The sequence below is a fragment of the Elaeis guineensis genome, chromosome 1 (assembly GCF_000442705.2).
Source record: "Elaeis guineensis isolate ETL-2024a chromosome 1, EG11, whole genome shotgun sequence".
In the NCBI taxonomy this organism is placed as follows: Eukaryota; Viridiplantae; Streptophyta; class Magnoliopsida; order Arecales; family Arecaceae; genus Elaeis; species Elaeis guineensis.
In genome coordinates this window covers 3,043,555-3,061,654 of record NC_025993.2, presented here as the reverse complement: position 1 = coordinate 3,061,654, position 18,100 = coordinate 3,043,555, and the positions used below count along the sequence as shown (strand labels likewise).

The 18,100-nt window shown below is 38.4% G+C and overlaps 1 protein-coding gene, 1 long non-coding RNA gene and 1 pseudogene across 3 annotated transcripts; 2 read left to right on the top strand and 1 right to left on the bottom strand.

The window, feature by feature from the left end:
• Positions 1 to 6,170: 6,170 nt before the first annotated feature.
• On the top strand, positions 6,171 to 9,235 carry LOC105036552 (uncharacterized; annotated as a pseudogene).
• A 19-nt stretch (positions 9,236 to 9,254) lies between these two features.
• On the bottom strand, positions 9,255 to 9,740 carry LOC109505448 (hydroxycinnamoyltransferase-like). The gene has a single exon (XM_019848137.2). The coding sequence runs from the start codon at positions 9,738 to 9,740 to the stop codon at positions 9,255 to 9,257; it is 486 nt and encodes a 161-aa protein (XP_019703696.2).
• Positions 9,741 to 9,863: 123 nt separating this feature from the next.
• LOC140857109 (uncharacterized) lies at positions 9,864 to 12,051 on the top strand. 2 transcript variants are annotated; one of them, XR_012140609.1, is made up of 3 exons: positions 9,864 to 10,083; positions 10,762 to 11,064; positions 11,931 to 12,051. It is a non-coding gene; the product is annotated as an uncharacterized lncRNA (long non-coding RNA). The 2 variants fall into 2 exon arrangements; XR_012140594.1 differs by having other exon boundaries at positions 10,757 to 11,064.
• The last annotated feature ends 6,049 nt before the right edge of the window (positions 12,052 to 18,100 follow it).

Sequence of the window (18,100 nt, the reverse complement as noted above, 5' to 3'; positions counted from 1 at the left end):
CTAGCATCTATCTCGAAAAACTCTCAATCAACCCTTGCCTCTGACCCTCCCATGCTGATCGACGTGCTGTTCATCGGGTCGGTACGATGTGTCTCCCGGCTCACTCATCCTAAATGATATAGATGCATCATCTATGGAGAGGTTGAAGTCTGAGAAGCCAGAGTATGAGGTGTGCTGGGCATATGAAAAGATACTCGGATCATCTATCGATGGCACAGTTTGAAGTCATCTATCCTCTGAGACAACTCACATAGTATCGATAAGATGTCTATAACATCGATAAGTGCTCGATCCTTACATACAACAGTGATCAAATAGAAGCCGCTCTTTACCTTATGATATAGCGATATGATACTTTGAAACTGTCAGTATAAAAAGAAAAATAAATATTATTCATAAATATAACAATAACAATATAACAAAAAGAGATAAAAGCAAAATGTACTTACCACAATGTCAATCACGTTGCTCGAAGGATGGAATCTCATCTCGAGCCGCTCACTCATTAATGACAAGATGACTCACCTAGTGATGCCTCTGCATCACTACAGATATGGATCATGATAATCCATCATAGGGAGCATGGGTGGATCGGCTACAATCAAATCCTCTCGCCACTCCCATGGGTCAATATGCTTTCGATTCTCTCAAATCAAATCATAGCGATACATATGACTGCTCATAATGTACAATATTATAACAGTTGTCAATGAACTGCTTTCAATCTAAATTTTTACTGGCATATACAACAAATAAGTAGGAGCATGGGTAATGTAGTAACTGCCACTTCTTACATATGCATGTGCATGCCCCTAAGTTGACTGTCTATATATAATCAGTTTCATCGGGGCTATAATACTTTCTCTCAACTGAATCTCATACAAATCTGATTAATTATTGTACTTAATCACACAATGCTCCCTAGACTTCAGCTGGCGTCCATTTAATTTTCATCTAATCTTATCAGTGAATATCTTGCCAACCTCCCTTCTTCGTGCTGCAAGTGCACATTTGACGCTAAACTACTTCGACAAGTGTTCGAAGGAAAGATGAACAAGAGCAGTAATGGACAATGAGCGAACCCCTTTCAATATCTTATTGAAGCTTTCAGATAGATTAGTATTCATTATCTATACCTACATCCACCTGTATCATGCACCAACGATCATTTACTCAAATTGTCAAGTGGATATATTTTCAGATATTGGAAGCAATTGGATTATGTTCTCTCAATGTATTGCACGCTTCGATCAAATTTTTCGGACTGGTTTTTTTTTGCAGTTTGATGTAAATAAGTCAAAAATACAGCATCATGGAATCGACTGCTTATATTAGCCTCAATATGTCTAAAACATAATCTATGATACCCATATGGTGTTGTTTATCCAATAGATTTATCTGAAACTGCAGCTAATATTCTTTTGTGTCGGTCTGAAATTATGCCAATCCTCATACGTCACATGCCACATAATAGTGCAAATGTCATAAAAATCATGACCAACTACTACAGCTCTTGCCTTCACAAATAGCAAATGCGAGAGGATAGATACTTTCATTTTCATCCCTTTCCATAGCAATCATGAGAGTATCCTTATATCGACTGTATAGATGCATTGCATCGATACTAATCAATGGGCGATAGAATTGGAAGCCCTGAATGCATGGACCAAATGTCCAAAAAACTTAGTGGAACACCACTGCGTTTGCCTCTGTTATAGAAAATTTTATAAAATCTACCATGGTCCCCTCGTTAGTACGATAAACTGTAGCTAGTCAAGGATCCAATGTGTTATAGGACTCTGTCCAATCTACAAACAGTTTGTCCATAACAAGTTGTTTACCTATCCACATCTTTCCGTAAGATGCCTCGCACTGCCATGCATCACGTACATAAGCGTGACTTGAATTTAGGAACAAAGGGTGCCTCATATGGTGGGATATCCTCTTCTGCACTAGACTCTCCACTATCACTGCTATCAGACTCTGCATCATCATCCCATCTTCGTTATCAGTAAGATTAGGATTATAACTAACAGCGGCGTCATTTTCAAATAAAGTTATATCGATCATTATGATTTCCAATCCTCCAAGTCCGGTATGTGTTGCATATGGCTGATTAAGTGGTACAAGATCATAAGATTTGTGCTTTACATACTTCACGGTAGCTGCCACATAACTAGGATCGGTTCGATCCCGATATCATCAAATGCGGTGTTATATGGATATTGATATGCAGACTTTGCACCTATCATGCACTGAGGACTATCAGTTACGGATACTGTTGGTCTACTAACAATACATATAGGGGTGCCTCCGTACTCATACACAGCTCATCGGCCATTGAAGCTGCACTGGTAGAGATCCCCCCATCCTCAATTGCGTAAGTGGGACAGATATAGTTTTAGATACACTCACATGTTGTTCACCACCATTCAAAACTCTTATAGCTACCGACTCAATAAAAATCTTAACAACTAAAAAAATCCTCTGTGATGGGATGCCCAAGATGGTGTTCATGTTCTCATTATTTTTAATAGGTATAGCCAAATACCGTCTAACAGTATGAATCAAAAATTTATATAGTAGGAAAACTCTACAGTGATTGGGGTTTCATCCAATGACAGCATAACAGACTCGCATAAGTTTTTGGTATATTGTATTACGATCTACCATGATCATCTGGATCCTTCCACTATCACAATATGTACCGTTAGCATCATGACTAATCCTTCCATCTCAATAGAAAATAAAGTGACAAGACTTGGATCCATTTTGTTGAAAATTTATTGTGAAAAGTAACTGTATGAACATACGAACAAATGTTTACTAGGAGGAAGTACTTAATATTTAAAATGACTTATATAATAAATACATTCTATCATCAACTAACAGGTATAGAAGGTCCTATCCCATTGAGGAATTGCATTAATTCTATAGGTCAATTATAGTAATCAAATAATATGCAATAGGGACTTAAAAAAATTCTGACAGTATTTTTTCTTGGTTCTCTCTAAATGGCTGAAGATGTATGAGAAGAACTAAAAAAAAATACTGTCTGAATTTTTTTTTGAATCCTCTACATATTGTTTGATTACTGTAATTATCTATAGAATTAATTATAATTTTCAAACTGTTGAAACTGGACAATCAATTGACCAATATACATAATTCTTTCATCGGTATAAAAATATATAAATATACAGATGTCGTAGAATATGTACATTAATTAAAAGATGAGTTTATGATTTTATGCAATATATAAATTTTTTAAAAACAAACAACTAAGTAGAAAAAACTAGAACATAAAGCAGAGCAAAACAAGAGCAAAAAGAGACTTAAAAAATATAATATCTATTCTAATAAGAATCATTAATTAAAAATCAGCAATCCAAAATTTTCATTGTAGTTAGGGCTGGAAGTAGACCAGGCTAGGCTGGGCCTTACCCCTATCCGAGTCTGGCCTGAAAATTCTTTTCGATCTTCAAGTCGAGTGTAGACCTGATGATTTTAGGAAAAATTAGGCCTGGGCCCATTTCTAACTATGGACATAGGATTTGTCAGTTTAATGGAGAAGGGTTAGGTCGTGTAGACCTCCCCCTATAACAGAACAATATAAAGACCTCTCCCTCAGGTGCTCTCCCTCTTGTGCTCTCTTTTCTCAGGAGTCAATCTCCCTGAGATCGAGAAAAAACAAAACAAAACTGAAGACCTAAATCAAAACCGATCTACCTCAAGTGCTCTGTTTTTTCAGGAAAACCCAAATCGAAACCTAATAATGACCTTTGATCTCCCTCAGGTGCTCTCCTTCCCCACGTGTCTCTCAAAAACTAGATGAAATAAAAGGAATAAGAAGTGAAAAAAAAAAATTAAAAGCTTGGATGAGCTTACCTTTCTGCACCTCCGTTGATGCACCTGGCACTTCTCCGATCTTCCCCCGAGCGAGAGGAGCTCTATCTCGATGGTTGTGGATGGGAAATGGAAGGGGCATAAGAGAGAAAAATAGAGGAGCTCAAACGCAGCAGTTGGAATCCTAGACACGGAAGAAGCTTGGAAGGGGAACTCTATCGTGGTAAGAGATGGTGCGAAGAAACTGAGGAAGAAGGGTTATGGGGAGGTTTAGTCAGTCATCCTATCATAGGGCGATTGATATAGTCGCTCTATGATAGGGCGACTTACTAAAGCACCCTACTATAAGGCGACTATCCAACGTGGCCTTCTACCTACTCACCCACATGGCAAGAGGAGGGTGAATCAGCATAAAAAGTCACCATATTATAGGATGACTTATTGTTGGACAGATTTGATAAAAAGTTTGGAAGGAGCATTATTTTGGTAATTTCTTTAAAAATAAACATTATTTTGGTAAAATTTTCCATCATCAAGGGAGTAATTGCAAAGGTTGGGATTTTTTATCAAAATATTATTATTTTTAAAATAATTTATCAAAATAATATCTTTTTAAAAGTATTTATCAAAATACTGTCGGAGATAAAATCGTCTTATGATAGGGCGACTTTCTGTGCTGACTCAGTATGTCCAACATTAGGTTGGGTGGATGCGTTGAACAACAAAATTGCCTTATAATAAAGTGACTTTATGAGTCACCTTAAGATAGAGTCGCCCTCGTAGAGTGACTTAATGTGACTTAGCCAAAAAAAAAAATCCAACCTCCCTCTTCCCCAATGCGAGAACCCCCCCGATCCCCGACGGCCCTCCCTCCTCTCGGCCTGGCCCCCTTCCTCTTCTTCTTCGGTGCGAGAACCCTCCCTGGTTAGTTGAGTTTTGGTAAATACCTTAAAATTTCTTGGAGGAGGGAGGGTTGCCAGGGATCGGGGAGGGTTCTCATCCCGAGGAGGAGGAGGGAGAGGGAGGACGGGTCGAGAGGAGGGAGGGCCACCAGGGACTGGGGGGTTCTCGAGCCAGGGAGGAAGAGGGGGAGGGGGCCGAGAGGAGGACGGAGGACCATCGGGGACCGAGGGGTTCTCGCATCGGGGAAGAGGGAGGTTGGGGTGTTTTTTTTTTTTTTGGCTAAGTTATATTAAGTCACTCTATGAGAGGCGACTCTATAAGTCACCCTATCATAAGACAATTTTTGTTGTCCAATGTGTTTGCCCAACCTAGTGTTGGATGTGCTAAGTCAGAACAGAAAATTACTCCATTATAGGACGATTTTGCCTTCGACAATATTTTGGTAAATATTTTTGAAAGGATATTATTTTAGTAAATTATTTTAAAAATAATATTATTTTCATAAAAAAATCCTACAAAGGTTATTTTGCATAGCATCTATGTTTTTTAAACAAAAAAATAAAATTTATATTTATTTATGCATATAAATTAATATTTTAATATATATATTTTTTTATCAAGGAGAAATCCTATTCACTCTCTTATGTTCCCAGTCCCGAAGAGTGTTTGGTTCACAATAAAAATTAAAATCAGAATAGATTACAATTGAAATCAAAATTAGAATATTTGAATCCACTAAAAATTAAATTTTACAAAAATTAAATTATATCTATTTTTTTAAAATTAAAATTAAAATAGAACTCCTCCCAACTAAAATGGTTAGAATGAAAGCCACCAACTTCCATTCTAATTTCACAGCCCAAATCTTTCCAATCAAACATCTCTTTAAAATAAATTTGAATGCTCCGGAATAGAACCTGAGTATTTGTATGATTATCATCACCATCATCATGTAATAATAATAATAATATGATGCAATACATTAAAAAATAGATGCTATTTCTACTCAGTGAACTGTATATATATTTTCAATGACAAAGATATATTATTGCCCTTATCGCCCGTCTCATCATTTAGATCATGGAATAAGTTATTAAATAAGCGGTATAACACACACGCACGCACACGTGTGTGTGTGTGTGTTATAAAAAGAAATTCAATGCAATCTTTTCTCATGTTCATTTTCTATGCACTTTGACTAGTCAAATTTCAAAATATTCACCATCCATGTAAACTGATAAATTATACACATAACACTTCTTTTGATTTCCTTTACCCAAACTAAAAGCCAAACTTATTTATTAACTAAAGAATTATTTTTGTTAAACTCTAAACAGGTATCATTTTGAAAAACTTGATCTTGAATTGTGATAATCTCTAAACAAATACAGAGGCATCGAACAAGCCAATCCGATTCTTTGATGTCCTCAAGTTTTATAGAAATTGGGCCGATTGATCTAAGTCCCGGTTTGCAATCCATAGTCTGGTATGAATGAAAGTTTCAGTGCAATGCTGCACAAGATGCGGAAAAAAATTTATGAAGATTTCTTCCTTTGATCGGCTTCAAACTTGAAAAATATTGAATTGATATGGACTGTCTCCAAATAGACCATTCAACTCATTGATGCAATATAAATTTTAGTGTAATCCTTATTGTATTGTCCAATCATACTCTAAATAGGAAGAGCTGTTGTTTCTTTATTGATAACGTTCATATAGTCACACAAATAGTTAAAGCTATTGAAAGTTCTTGGATACTCTCTAGCTTGAACCAATCTAAGACAACTTTTTAACAGCTAGAAATTTACAATAAGTTGGAAAAAAGAAAAAAAATTTAGAATAAATTACAAAAATCCTTCTGAGATTTGCAGTTATTACGGTTATATTCATTAATTTCGAAAACCTACACTTATCCTCCTGAAATATAATGGTGTTATTCAAACTATTTTAAAAATATGAAATGATCAAATTACCACCCTTAATAAATTAATAAAAAAAAATCTGGATACCTCTTCACCATCTTCTTCCTCCTTTCCCCATTTATCTTCCTGTTTGATTCTCTACAATGGTCTCACTCCCCTCCCCTTGGATTCTCCCAAATCTAATCCAAGCTTCCTCAAATCCTATCCGATTTCCCCCAAAAGTCTCCAATCCCAATCCCTTTTCCGGCAAAGCCCCACAAACCCTCGCATTTGTGTGCTCAAATCCCATGTGAACCTTTTCATAATCGTTACTTTGGATCTACCCAGAGGTCCCAATCCCAAAACCCGCTCTAGAAACTTCTCCTCAAGCTCGTCAGAGAGCTCCTCCGATGTCGAAGACACTTCTCGATCTACTGAATTCTAGTATCAGGAGATCACCGATCCCATGGTGGAGTGCGACATCTCCGCCCTCGCCAATGAGACCCGTCAGATGCTTGACTCGCTGAGCAAGTCCATCTACCACCTCAGCACCACTCTCATCATCCTCGACATCAGCCACTTGGGCCTCAGGGCTTGGATCGCATACAACGTGCGGCCTCCTGATGAGGTCCTGATCCAAGGCCTCATGGCCTTCACCTTCCCCTTCTTGCTAGCTTTTCTTATATGCTGGAGCCTTAAACCAATCACTTTTTTTCGGAAGATGAAGCAAGACCTTGTTTCATATAGATTCTTTTTTTTTTTAATTCATTTTTTTCTTCCTTTCTGCTACTTCTTCTTTCCATTGAAGGAGAGCACCTGAGAGACATCAGAAGGGTTTCTTAGGTTTTGATTGAATTTTTTTCTTAAGTCGATTTTGTGCAAGTTGTGGCAGTGTGGTGAAAGAGGGCAGCGATAAGGATGTTGAAGATAATGACACTGAGTGGAGCCTCACATTAGGTGGCGAAGGCTATGAGGGGGTGGCGAAGACGGTGAGGGTCTCTGTTCTCAGTGATGGAGCATTCAACATGATAAACAAGGCGGAAATGAGGTTCTGGTGTGCGATTCCAGTGGAGTCAAGATAATCCTCGCCAACACTAATCCTAGCGGCGAAGAGCTTGTTGCCGATGCCTATCTCCTTCCCACCTCCCGGGTCAGCAAAAAGGCCGACGACTCCATCACCCCTCTGATCTATTTATTTTTTAATCCTTCTTTCGAGACTATTTTGATCATTTCAAAAAATTATAATGACTCGATAAATAGATCCAAATTAACATTAATGGATTGACTAACGACATGGGTTAGACTGTAAGCTTGATTAAAATTTTAAAGATATAATTGTAGGTTTTGAAAAAAATCGAGCGTACCTATAATTTTGACCTATTCTCAGAAAAATTTTATAATTTACCCAAAATTCTATATATATTTTGAATGGCGAGGAGATCTATAATTGGCCTAATTATTAGATTGACCATATCTAATAGGTCCATCCAATAATCACCCACCACTTTAGTCTCCATTTTATCTTTATATTGTTTTGTGAGAAATTATTGGTTAGATGGTTCTACCATAAGTATCTTGGACCATCCAAAAACAAACATAGTACACCATCCAAAAATTTTTTTTTTTTTTCATTCAAAACAGTAAAATTGTCAGCTACCAAATCACAATTAACAGTGAAACTTTTTTATATTTAAAATTTCCAATCAAGTTTGGATAACAATATCATTTTTTTTACTAATAGATGATGTATTGATTTGTTATTAGATGATCCAAGATACATATGGTGAATTATTATAAACAAACTAGCTTATAACCCCATGCGATGTACGGGATGTAATTTTTATCTCTTACTATTTTTATTTTTAACTATTTTTAAATCTTTCTATCTCTCTTTCTCTTTCTTCTTCAATCCATTTTTTGCACATTTGACATCCTCCAACTCTCCCAATAGTAGAACCGACAATGTTACCCACTGGATACCACTGTCATCAATGATAACAGCAACTCGAGCTTAGGGCAAAGCAAAAATATGTCAATATAGTGATAGGTGGCAGCCTTGAGAGATACCGATCATAAATTAATTGGTAAGCGTGCCTCCAATTGATGGTTCATAAGAGATTTAAATTTTAAAAATATTTTTTTTTGATATTGAAATATTGAAGATCTAAACTTTAAATTTTTTTTTAAAAAAAAAAATCTAAAATAATTTTTTTTTTTATTTTTTTTCCTTCTTCCTCGTGATAATCGAAGATCTTTATTGTTATTCTCTGTTTTAGAATAATCAAGAATCTTGTGAAATTTTTTTTTTTTTCTCTTTTTTTCCTTTCTTTATCCTTGAGTTGGAGGCTGAGAAGGGTGCCTACGATCTAGCGCTCTTTCACGGGGAGAGAGTGGAGGTAGATTTGCTTCAGGCTCTGAATTCATCCCTCCTTCACCAAATGCCCAAGCTTTGTCATAGGTACCCACATCTCTTCCTCATGCTGCCCGCCCCAATGGCCATTGCAGCGATCACCACGGTGGCCCCTGCCCCAGCTGAAGCCATGGCTAAACTCGTCGATATCTCCGTCTCTCTCCACCATGAATGATGATCTACGATGAAAAGGATTAGGGCTGGTAGCTGGTAGCGATAGCTCCACCATCGATGTTGCCGTAAAAATCTAGCAACGATAGCTTCACCACCGATGCCACTTTGAAGATCATGCTCCAAAAGTATCTTGTTGGGAGTTGCAATTGGAGATGCTGGCGGCCATCGGTGGCAATATATAGTTTGGAAAGCCGGACTGAGGGGAGCTCACGTGCTAGACTCGTGCATCGCCACACGTGGGTGGCGAAGAGGGTGTACATGTTGTAGCGGGATCTTTTGGGGGCTTTGGCCTTGAGGTAAAGCTGGGCACGGGTGAACTTGAAGAAGTTGATGGCGGTGATGAGGCTGTCAGATTTTACTAAATCGATGGGAGGCAATGGGGTTACTATTGTCTTCATAGAGGACGGGGGATGATACTTGATGTGTGGAAAGGAAGGGACTGGGGGGTTGCATGTGCAGAGGTGGGTGTGATCGATGAGGAGGACAGAGATGCGATACACGTTCATGAAGGATGATACTCGACGTGTAGGAAAGGAGGGGTTAGAAGGTCACATGTGCGGAGATATATAGAGAGAGAGGATCAGATCAGATCAGATTAGTTTTCTCTCTGTTTGTTACCTACCGTGCGTGTACCTCAGGCATTTCGAATAGTCCACTGGACCCGGTCCGTCTGATAATTTCTCCTGTAAGCTGTAACCGTCTTCCCTTTCCCTTTCGACGCAACCGCCCTTCTCCCCTCGGCTCTTCTCCCAAATTCCAAAGTCCCAACTGTCGTTCAAACCCTAACCTAACTCTCCTTCCCTTCCCTCCGCCCTTCGATCCCCCGTTGCCTCTTCCCGTGAACGCGCGGTAAGCTTTCTCCGCTGCCAAATCTCTGCGTTAATTGCCCGCGATCTCGCCTCTCTCTTGCATGGGATTCGTCCCATTGGTGGTTTTCTTTTATATCTTTTACCCAATTTCATTCGGTCTGGGGGAGGAGATTCGTGGTTAATTATCGTTGTGCAATTTTTTCAGGGTCTGATGTTTTCCAGTTTCTGGACCAAAATCTATTCTTTTTTTGTTTGAATGGTTATCTTTGACCTGCGTTTGCTTTGTATCGGCATTTACACCATTTCATAATCGGATTTTGAGAAATTTATCCTCTCCTCATGTATATTTAGGTTTTAGCTTATCTTCCATCGTTTGTAGGGTGCGCTAAGTTCATTAAATTTCATGCTTTTTCCATAACCTTTTTTTTTTAAATTTTAGGTTTGGTTTTATTTTCTCGTTAGACCTTTCACTCATCTGAATTTCTTCCTTTTCAACAGTCATCTGAATTCCTTCCTTTTCATCATATTTCCCGTTTCTTTTCTTCTAATTTTGTTTCAGTGACATCGGGCAGCTCTTAAGTTTTTCACTTCTTTTCTTGTCAAGATTGAGGAATACTCACTAACTCTTGTTGGATGTTTTTTTAAATAATCCGACAATCTACTTGGACATCACTTGATAATCTTTTTCTTTTCCTATTCTTTTTTTTGCTTAGCTCAGAGACTATCAGCTAGAATTTCGGCTCTATACTCTTATTAAGCTGCTGTAAGGTTGTTCTAATGGCAAGTCCTGAAGAAGGACGTCGGAATGAAGCAATGGCTTCAGTCTCGGAGGCAGCTAGTTTAGGTCAGGTGGAAGAGACTTCGCCGGATTTGTTGAAGAACACTCCTTCTAACATAGCCAGATTGGAAGATATGATTGAACACTGCAAGGGTCGGCAGAAGTATCTTGCACAGACAAAGAGCCCATCTGATGGGGAGGATGTCCGTTGGTACTTCTGCAAAGTGCCCCTAGCAGAGAAAGGTCAGTATGTCTGCGATTGATGTATCTTTCAGCTTGTAATTTCAGATTCGATCCATATGGAGCTGGCTTCTAGAGGCAAATTAGTGAAATTTTTTAGGCACAGATGCTCTCGCCCAGTTGCAATTATGTTAAAAACATATGAACCCTCAAGAGAATATTTATATATCTAGCGAGTGCCAACTGTAGAACGGTATGCTACTCAGAGTAGATCGACCACCCTGGTCCAAGATCCAGAACAAACAAAAAAAAGCCCAACAGGAAAGAGATACTGGAAGAAAAAAAATTAGGAGAGAATTATTAAAAAAGTTGTATTGAGATTGAAACATGGCTCTCTCACAAATAAACAAACTCCCTCTCTCTTTCTCTCTCCCTCACCTATGCCCCGAGATGCCTCATCACCTCTCTCCCCTTTTATAACTCCCACGAAATGACCAATTCCACTACAAGACAAATAGAGTCCCACTACGACCAGGCTTGGATTCATTGGGCCTGAGGCTCATCCTAAGCTAACTTAGACCAGTACATAAAAACAAAGAGACCACTAAATGTTGGAGTTCGTGATGACTCCAACACCAACACCGTGCCTATTTTCTAGCACTGGTCCTTTGGATTCCATTCTTTTCTTGATCTCCAGTGGAAGCTTTTATGACCAGGGAAAAAAATTGAAATCACCATATAGCAACTTGGAGGCTGATCATGAACAAATGCTATTTCAATAGAAGTGACTATTATGTTTTTTTTTTCCTTGTATATGATGCCGTGTTGAAATGAATACTGATGGTTCTGTATGAGAATTGTAGTTGCTACTGCAAGCGATGGATAACGTACATTTCGGTATGGTTGTTAAAATTTTGTTTATTTTACAGAGCTTGCAGCTTCAGTTCCTCAAACAGAAATAGTGGGAAAAAGTGATTATTTCCGATTTAGTATGAGAGACTCCCTTGCACTGGAGGCTTCTTTTTTACAGGTAATTATTTTCCACTACAAAATTGGGTTGTGTTGTTTAAGAAAAATTACATGGTCTTAATTAATAGTGTGTCGGCACGTTATCTTCCTCATGATCATTTCTGTTGTGAACCTAAGCTTTATCTACACATAATGTTCATTTCTAGTCTTTTATTGGTTTACTTTGGCAGGTCATTCTTACTGCACTCCTACATGCTACTTGTAGGGCATCTTTATGTTTGTTGTCCCAACATGGACCCAAACCTGCCTATAAGAGATTCAAAACATGTGGAACTAGGATAAAGAAAGCATGAATACTTAGCAACAACATATCATAATGTGCAAAAAAGATTGTTGCAGTCACTTATGCAATAATTGTTGCAATTTACCTAGCAAACACATTCCCCTAATGTGTCACACTCTGAGTGAATCATGCTTTGAAAATTTCTCCAGCTAGAACACTTACAGCCTGAGACTTTGTAAAGACGCTAATTAGATTAAGAGTTGACAAAGGGCCTGATGTTTATAATGCTACAGTGAAACAGCGAACGTGACAGTTGATCTTGATGCATTATTTTATGTCATTGAAATTCCACCTTGCCTTATTCAGAAACAGGAAGGTCATATTTGAGTTTGTTGTATCTAGTGGTAGAATGCTTAGAATTTTGAAGTAGTATTCCCTGCCTATATGTCACCATGATAGGTCTAATTGGAGAGAAGTATGATGCAAAACAATTGCATAGGTCACCATTAGTTAACAGAACATGAATAAGAAATATTTGATGACTAGATGCATGTAAGAAATGTTGGATCCAAATAATGGGATGGACTAGGTTATGTATGAGGCAAGGTATGCTGAACCATCTTGAACCAGGCAGTGCATGGCATACCAAACCAGATCAGCTAGTAACTGAGATGGTTTGTCCAATTGAAACAGTTTCAGTCATTATAAAATCCCTTACCCCTTGATCCCCCTGAACCGTGTTGACTTCAATCTCTCTCCACCCCCCCTCCCCCTTGCTTGAACTCTAGCTAATGTCGTCATCTTTGATCGATGTTAACGCTGATGCTATCCCCTTCCAGTTGTTCGAATTGGTATGCCTCTATCTACCTCACTTTTCTTCTTCCCCCTTCCATTCTCTCTCTTCCTCTTTCTCCGCTTCATCATCTCTCTCTTCTCTCTGGTTCTCCTCCTTTTGGGGGTAGGGTTCGACTTTCTCCCTTGCTCCCCTCCTCTTCTCTTGATCGTTCATCTCCGGTACACCTTGGCTTAGTATAGTATGTATTGGTACCATATTGAACTGTAGCTGGTCGGTGCACCCATTGATATTGGTTCGGTGAACCTTGAACTATTTGCTAATAAGAGGGGCGTGCCATGAAGAGACTTTCAATCGTTAGGCTTTGTTGAGATTAAACTCATTTATAATATAAGGATTGAGTTATTAGCTAAGCATGCAGGGAAACTTGGATCAAGAATTTATATTCTTGGAAAGCGAACAATAATGCACTTAGAGAAAACTCGTGCAAATATACTCCTTGAAGATTTAATCCCAGAAGAGTTTGCAGCATTATGATCATTGACATAAATATAAATGGGTAACTTGAGGTGAGGAAAAGTATGTTCTGACATAGCAAAGCCAGCCTCAAGGATGATTCCTTCAAGTTTTGAGAATTTAATTACAAGTAGTTTCCTTGAAATCAAGGAGCATAGGACGAGATAAATGCATATCCAGAGGATTAGGTGGGTTATGCAAGTGGATCTTTTTTCAATCATTGTGAAGAGGAGCTTTTGAAATGAATTTGAGAAATAATGAATGTGTCATGTTATAACAACTTCAGCGAAGGTCCTGTTGTTATTATTTTAACAAATTTGTAACCTTTGTGCGAGACATATAACTTTTTAAAATTATAATTCTTGAAGTCAATCTTTAACTTGTAAGTTCACTTGCAGCAAAGAAAATTTAAATGTGAAAGGAAAGGCATGTGGTTTTGAGTTCAAGAAGTTCTAAAGCTGTCATCTCCTGCCATAGGGACTGCTATTGTCCCACAAATAGCCTGCTTATCCTGATAAGACTGAATGATACAAAAAAATTATTGGTATTTTGCAGAGAAAACATTGTAGATAGTTGTGAATTCGGAGGTTGCTGATCATAAACTCTGCCATTCTGCACCAAATAGAAGATGGCACTATAAAAATTCATCTTTGGAGTATGCAAACAGTGTCATCATTTGGTAGTGGGATGTGAGAGCACATTGATGTTCATAAGTATGTATACTAGCAAGATTAGAATAAGAACGACATGAAAAATGAAAGATTCCTCTTTAGATGGATGGTATGAGGAATTGTAAAAACCTGAAACCATAGGCTTTCAACTATGGAATAGGAACAGGAGGAGATTGGAGAAGGAAAAGAATGGTGCTGCTTGTTGGCTTGAACTTTGAAGGTTATGTGGGGAGAGGGATGTTTGTGTTTCAAGAGAAGTATTTGCAAAGTACTAATGGTTGTGCTTGATTTATGCTTTGAGAAATTGCATTTGGCATAATGAGCAAGAAATTTGTGTGACAAGTGTAAGGGATGTCCTGTTGTTACAGATAGGAATGATAACAAGAAAGAAATACCAGCCTTTCAGAGTGTATGGGATGATAAAAGGAAAGAAATTCCAGCCATTCATAGGTTGTGAGGATGTTTATGGTCTGTAACAGTTAAGTTGCAGTAGAACTAGTATTTTGATATTTTATGCTAGGCTAAGAGATAGTAAAAAAAAGGCATTTGACAGGTATTCATGGTAGAAATCAAATCAAAAGATATTTATATGTGGATTATAAGGTGAGCTTTTTACGAAGTGTAAAGGCAAGCAGGAACCATAATGTAATTATAGTTGGTCAACTATACCAAGCATTTTATGTTGAGTTGGCTGGTTAATTTGTCCTTTACTATGTATTAGGGTTTTATGTCTCAACAGAATAAGGGGACACCCAGTTGTTCTATCCCATTCCTATGAGAAAATGGGATGAAGTCGGGGTTGAGATTACGAAACCCATCCATGTGGGGAAAGAAGAAGAAAAAAAAGGAAGGAAAGAAAGGAAAGAAGGGAAAGTGAAAGGAAAGAAGAAGAAAAAGAGAGAGAAAGGAAAGAGAATAAAAAGAATGAAAATGAGGAAAGAAGGAAGAAAGGAAAGAGAAAGAAGAAAAAGGAAAGAAGGAAGCAAAGTAAGGGCTAAGAAAAAGAAAGAAGAAGAAAAAGGAAAGGAAGGTAAGGAGAAAAAGGAGGAAAGAAGGAATAAGTATAAGAAAGAAGAAAAGGAAAGACAACAAAAAAAAAAAAAAAAGAAAGGAAGGGAAAGGAAAGAAGAAGGGGAGAGAGACATAGCATACCTATGGGACTCTTGACTGGGACTAACCCTAGGACGAGATAGGGTAGTAGAGCATACTGTTTCATGGAAAAACTGGGACACCCCCATCCAACAGGATTTAAAACCTTGATGTGTACAAATTATAAAGCTCTACTAGATAAAGTAGAGGTGAGTTCCTTCAACTCTTAATGATATGATCAAGAATCATCACCTTTATTAAGCTTAAAACCTAGTAAAGCTTGATGCCCCATTATGTATAGGTATAATGTGAAGGCAAGCCTTCAAATAGATTTAGCACTCATATTTCTTGTATTGCTTGGTGTACTTCTTTTTTTCTTTTTTTCTTTTTTGTTACTTTTTGGTTATTTATATTGGTTGGTGATGGCTTGTGCCAACTTGTATAATTTGTGTCTATGGTATGTGACTTATGAACTACTGATTGATATTCGCAGCTTACTTGAATGTTTAAGTCCTTGATTGAAATGCTATCAAATTCTCCTTGACAAGTTGGGGCCAATATCATATTTTGGGAGGACAACTATCTTGATAGTCGATAGAATCATTTTAACTAGGTATATTCTCAAGTCGGGCTAACAATGTATAATCATGCAATTATGTAAAGGTGCAAAGCAAGGTTGGTTGTGGTAGTATCGGAGCCTGTACCCAGTTTGGTATGCCCTTGTGCCGTTCTATGCTGGGTTTGAGCCAACACAGCAGAAAGGGGGAGAGGGTGAAGGAAAGAGAGGAAAGAGAGAGAAAAGGGGAGGAAAGGAGAGGGAGAGACGGCCTCTGTAGGTTCTTTTAGGTTGGTGGAAGGTTGCCAAGGCCATCTCCACCTCTATTGAGAGAGAGGATCTTTGGATCACTTTTTCATTTTGGTGTTATTGAGGGAAGTCAGTAACACCATTGCTGATTTCCTTGTTCCTCTTTTTTTTTTGCGATATTCTGATGAAGTCATCATAGTTGCCCTGTTTTGATCGATCTAGAGATCGTCTCCTTCTTTGCTGACTTCCTTGTTCCTTTTATTTATATTTTTTTGCAATTTTTCGATGAAGTCGACATGGTTGCCCTGTTTTGATTGATCTAGAGATCCTCTCCCTTGGCAGCGACGGCGGTGGTCGGCAGCCTACGGAGGCCATCTCTCCCTCTCATTACCTTCCCTTATCTCTTGTCCCCCACCTTTGCCTATGTTTCATTCAAAGGCCAGAGCCATGTCGGTCCACTAGTGGTATGATTTGGCACGCCCGAACCATGCAATTCGGGAAGGTTTCACTGGCCATGGTGCAAAGTCTCCACTCTAATTCTTAATGATAATTTCTACCTTTGTGGTTATCATGCACAAACCATAGCTATGTAATTGAACCATCGAGACTCACCCTTAGCTGTAATGGAGGATTTATTGTTGATGTTCGAAGATGATAGACTCTAGAAAATACTTTTTACCATGATAACAGAAATAATTGCTATGTTTGTTGACTGGATATATTCATAAATTGAGTTATGGCTGTTATGATGGTTGTATTTAGCTGCTATAACATGAAATAATACTCATAATTGGAAAAATTTACTGTGATGCTCAAGTAAATTTCCATATAACAAAGTTCTTTGCTTGTACTGGTGTGGAGATATGTTTTGAATTCGAAACTCTGCAAAGTTCAATAATGAATGCTAGATGAAAGGCTTCCATAGAGGCTTGATTGTTATATCAAATTGTCATGACAAATTATACTTAGGCTCGGTTTGGTATCACTTTTTTCCTTTTTCTTATTTTTAAAAGTGAATACACAAAATCTGATATTTTTAAAAGTGACTTTCAGAATTTATGTAAAAAGTTAGTGAAAAATTATTACTTCGATTATTTTTTAAAAATTAACTTTTGAATCACGAAACTAATTCCTCGAATCAAGCTATACTCTCACAATTTTTTTCTTTCATCTCTTCGTCCTTGCTCTCCCCAAACTATCCTCCTTTCCATCTTTTTCCTCTCCTCCTTCGTGGTTGTAGTTGCTGCCTTGCCATGGTTCGTATCCATTTGTGGCTCCATAACTGTAGTTGCCACTCCTGGAGCCACCACTAAGCGATTCCACCCTTGTCATTATAGGAAGTAGGAACCCTTCGACCTTTTCCCAATTGACTTGAGGGAGCTCTTGTGCTTCAAATACTCTATCGATGCAGGCTTGGGTGTAGTTGGCTCCCTTTTACTTGATCACTTATTCACAAACCTCGTGTGGGGCTTGTTGGGGTTGATCCTCGTCACTTAACCGATCTGATCCAACCGACCTCAATCGGAGGCCTACCTCGGTAAAAGCCGACGCCATTCGGAGAATACCGACGTGAAGCTACCGATGTGGAGCTGGATTGTGAAGGTCATCATAAAGCCGATCTTGACACAAAACTGAGGGCACCAGAGGGCCGACCTTATCAGAAGATCGTGGTTCCTAGGAAGCCTGCCTCATCAGGAGGCCGACCTCATCTGAAAGCTGAGGTCGGTGGAAGTCCGAGCTCAACATCATCTGGATGTAGCGACATTAAAGTTAAAGACTACATCGGTCAATTACCGACCTGTTTCTCCAGTGGCATTGGCGAGAAACTGACGTACTTGTCTGTCGAGACAGTATTGATCCGGAGATCGAATTTTTCAGCTGCTTACGGTGCCTAATATTTCAAATCAATCATCTCCCGATCTGACTCTTTAACCCTACTTGGCGAGCTTGGGACTACTGGCATGCGGGGTACT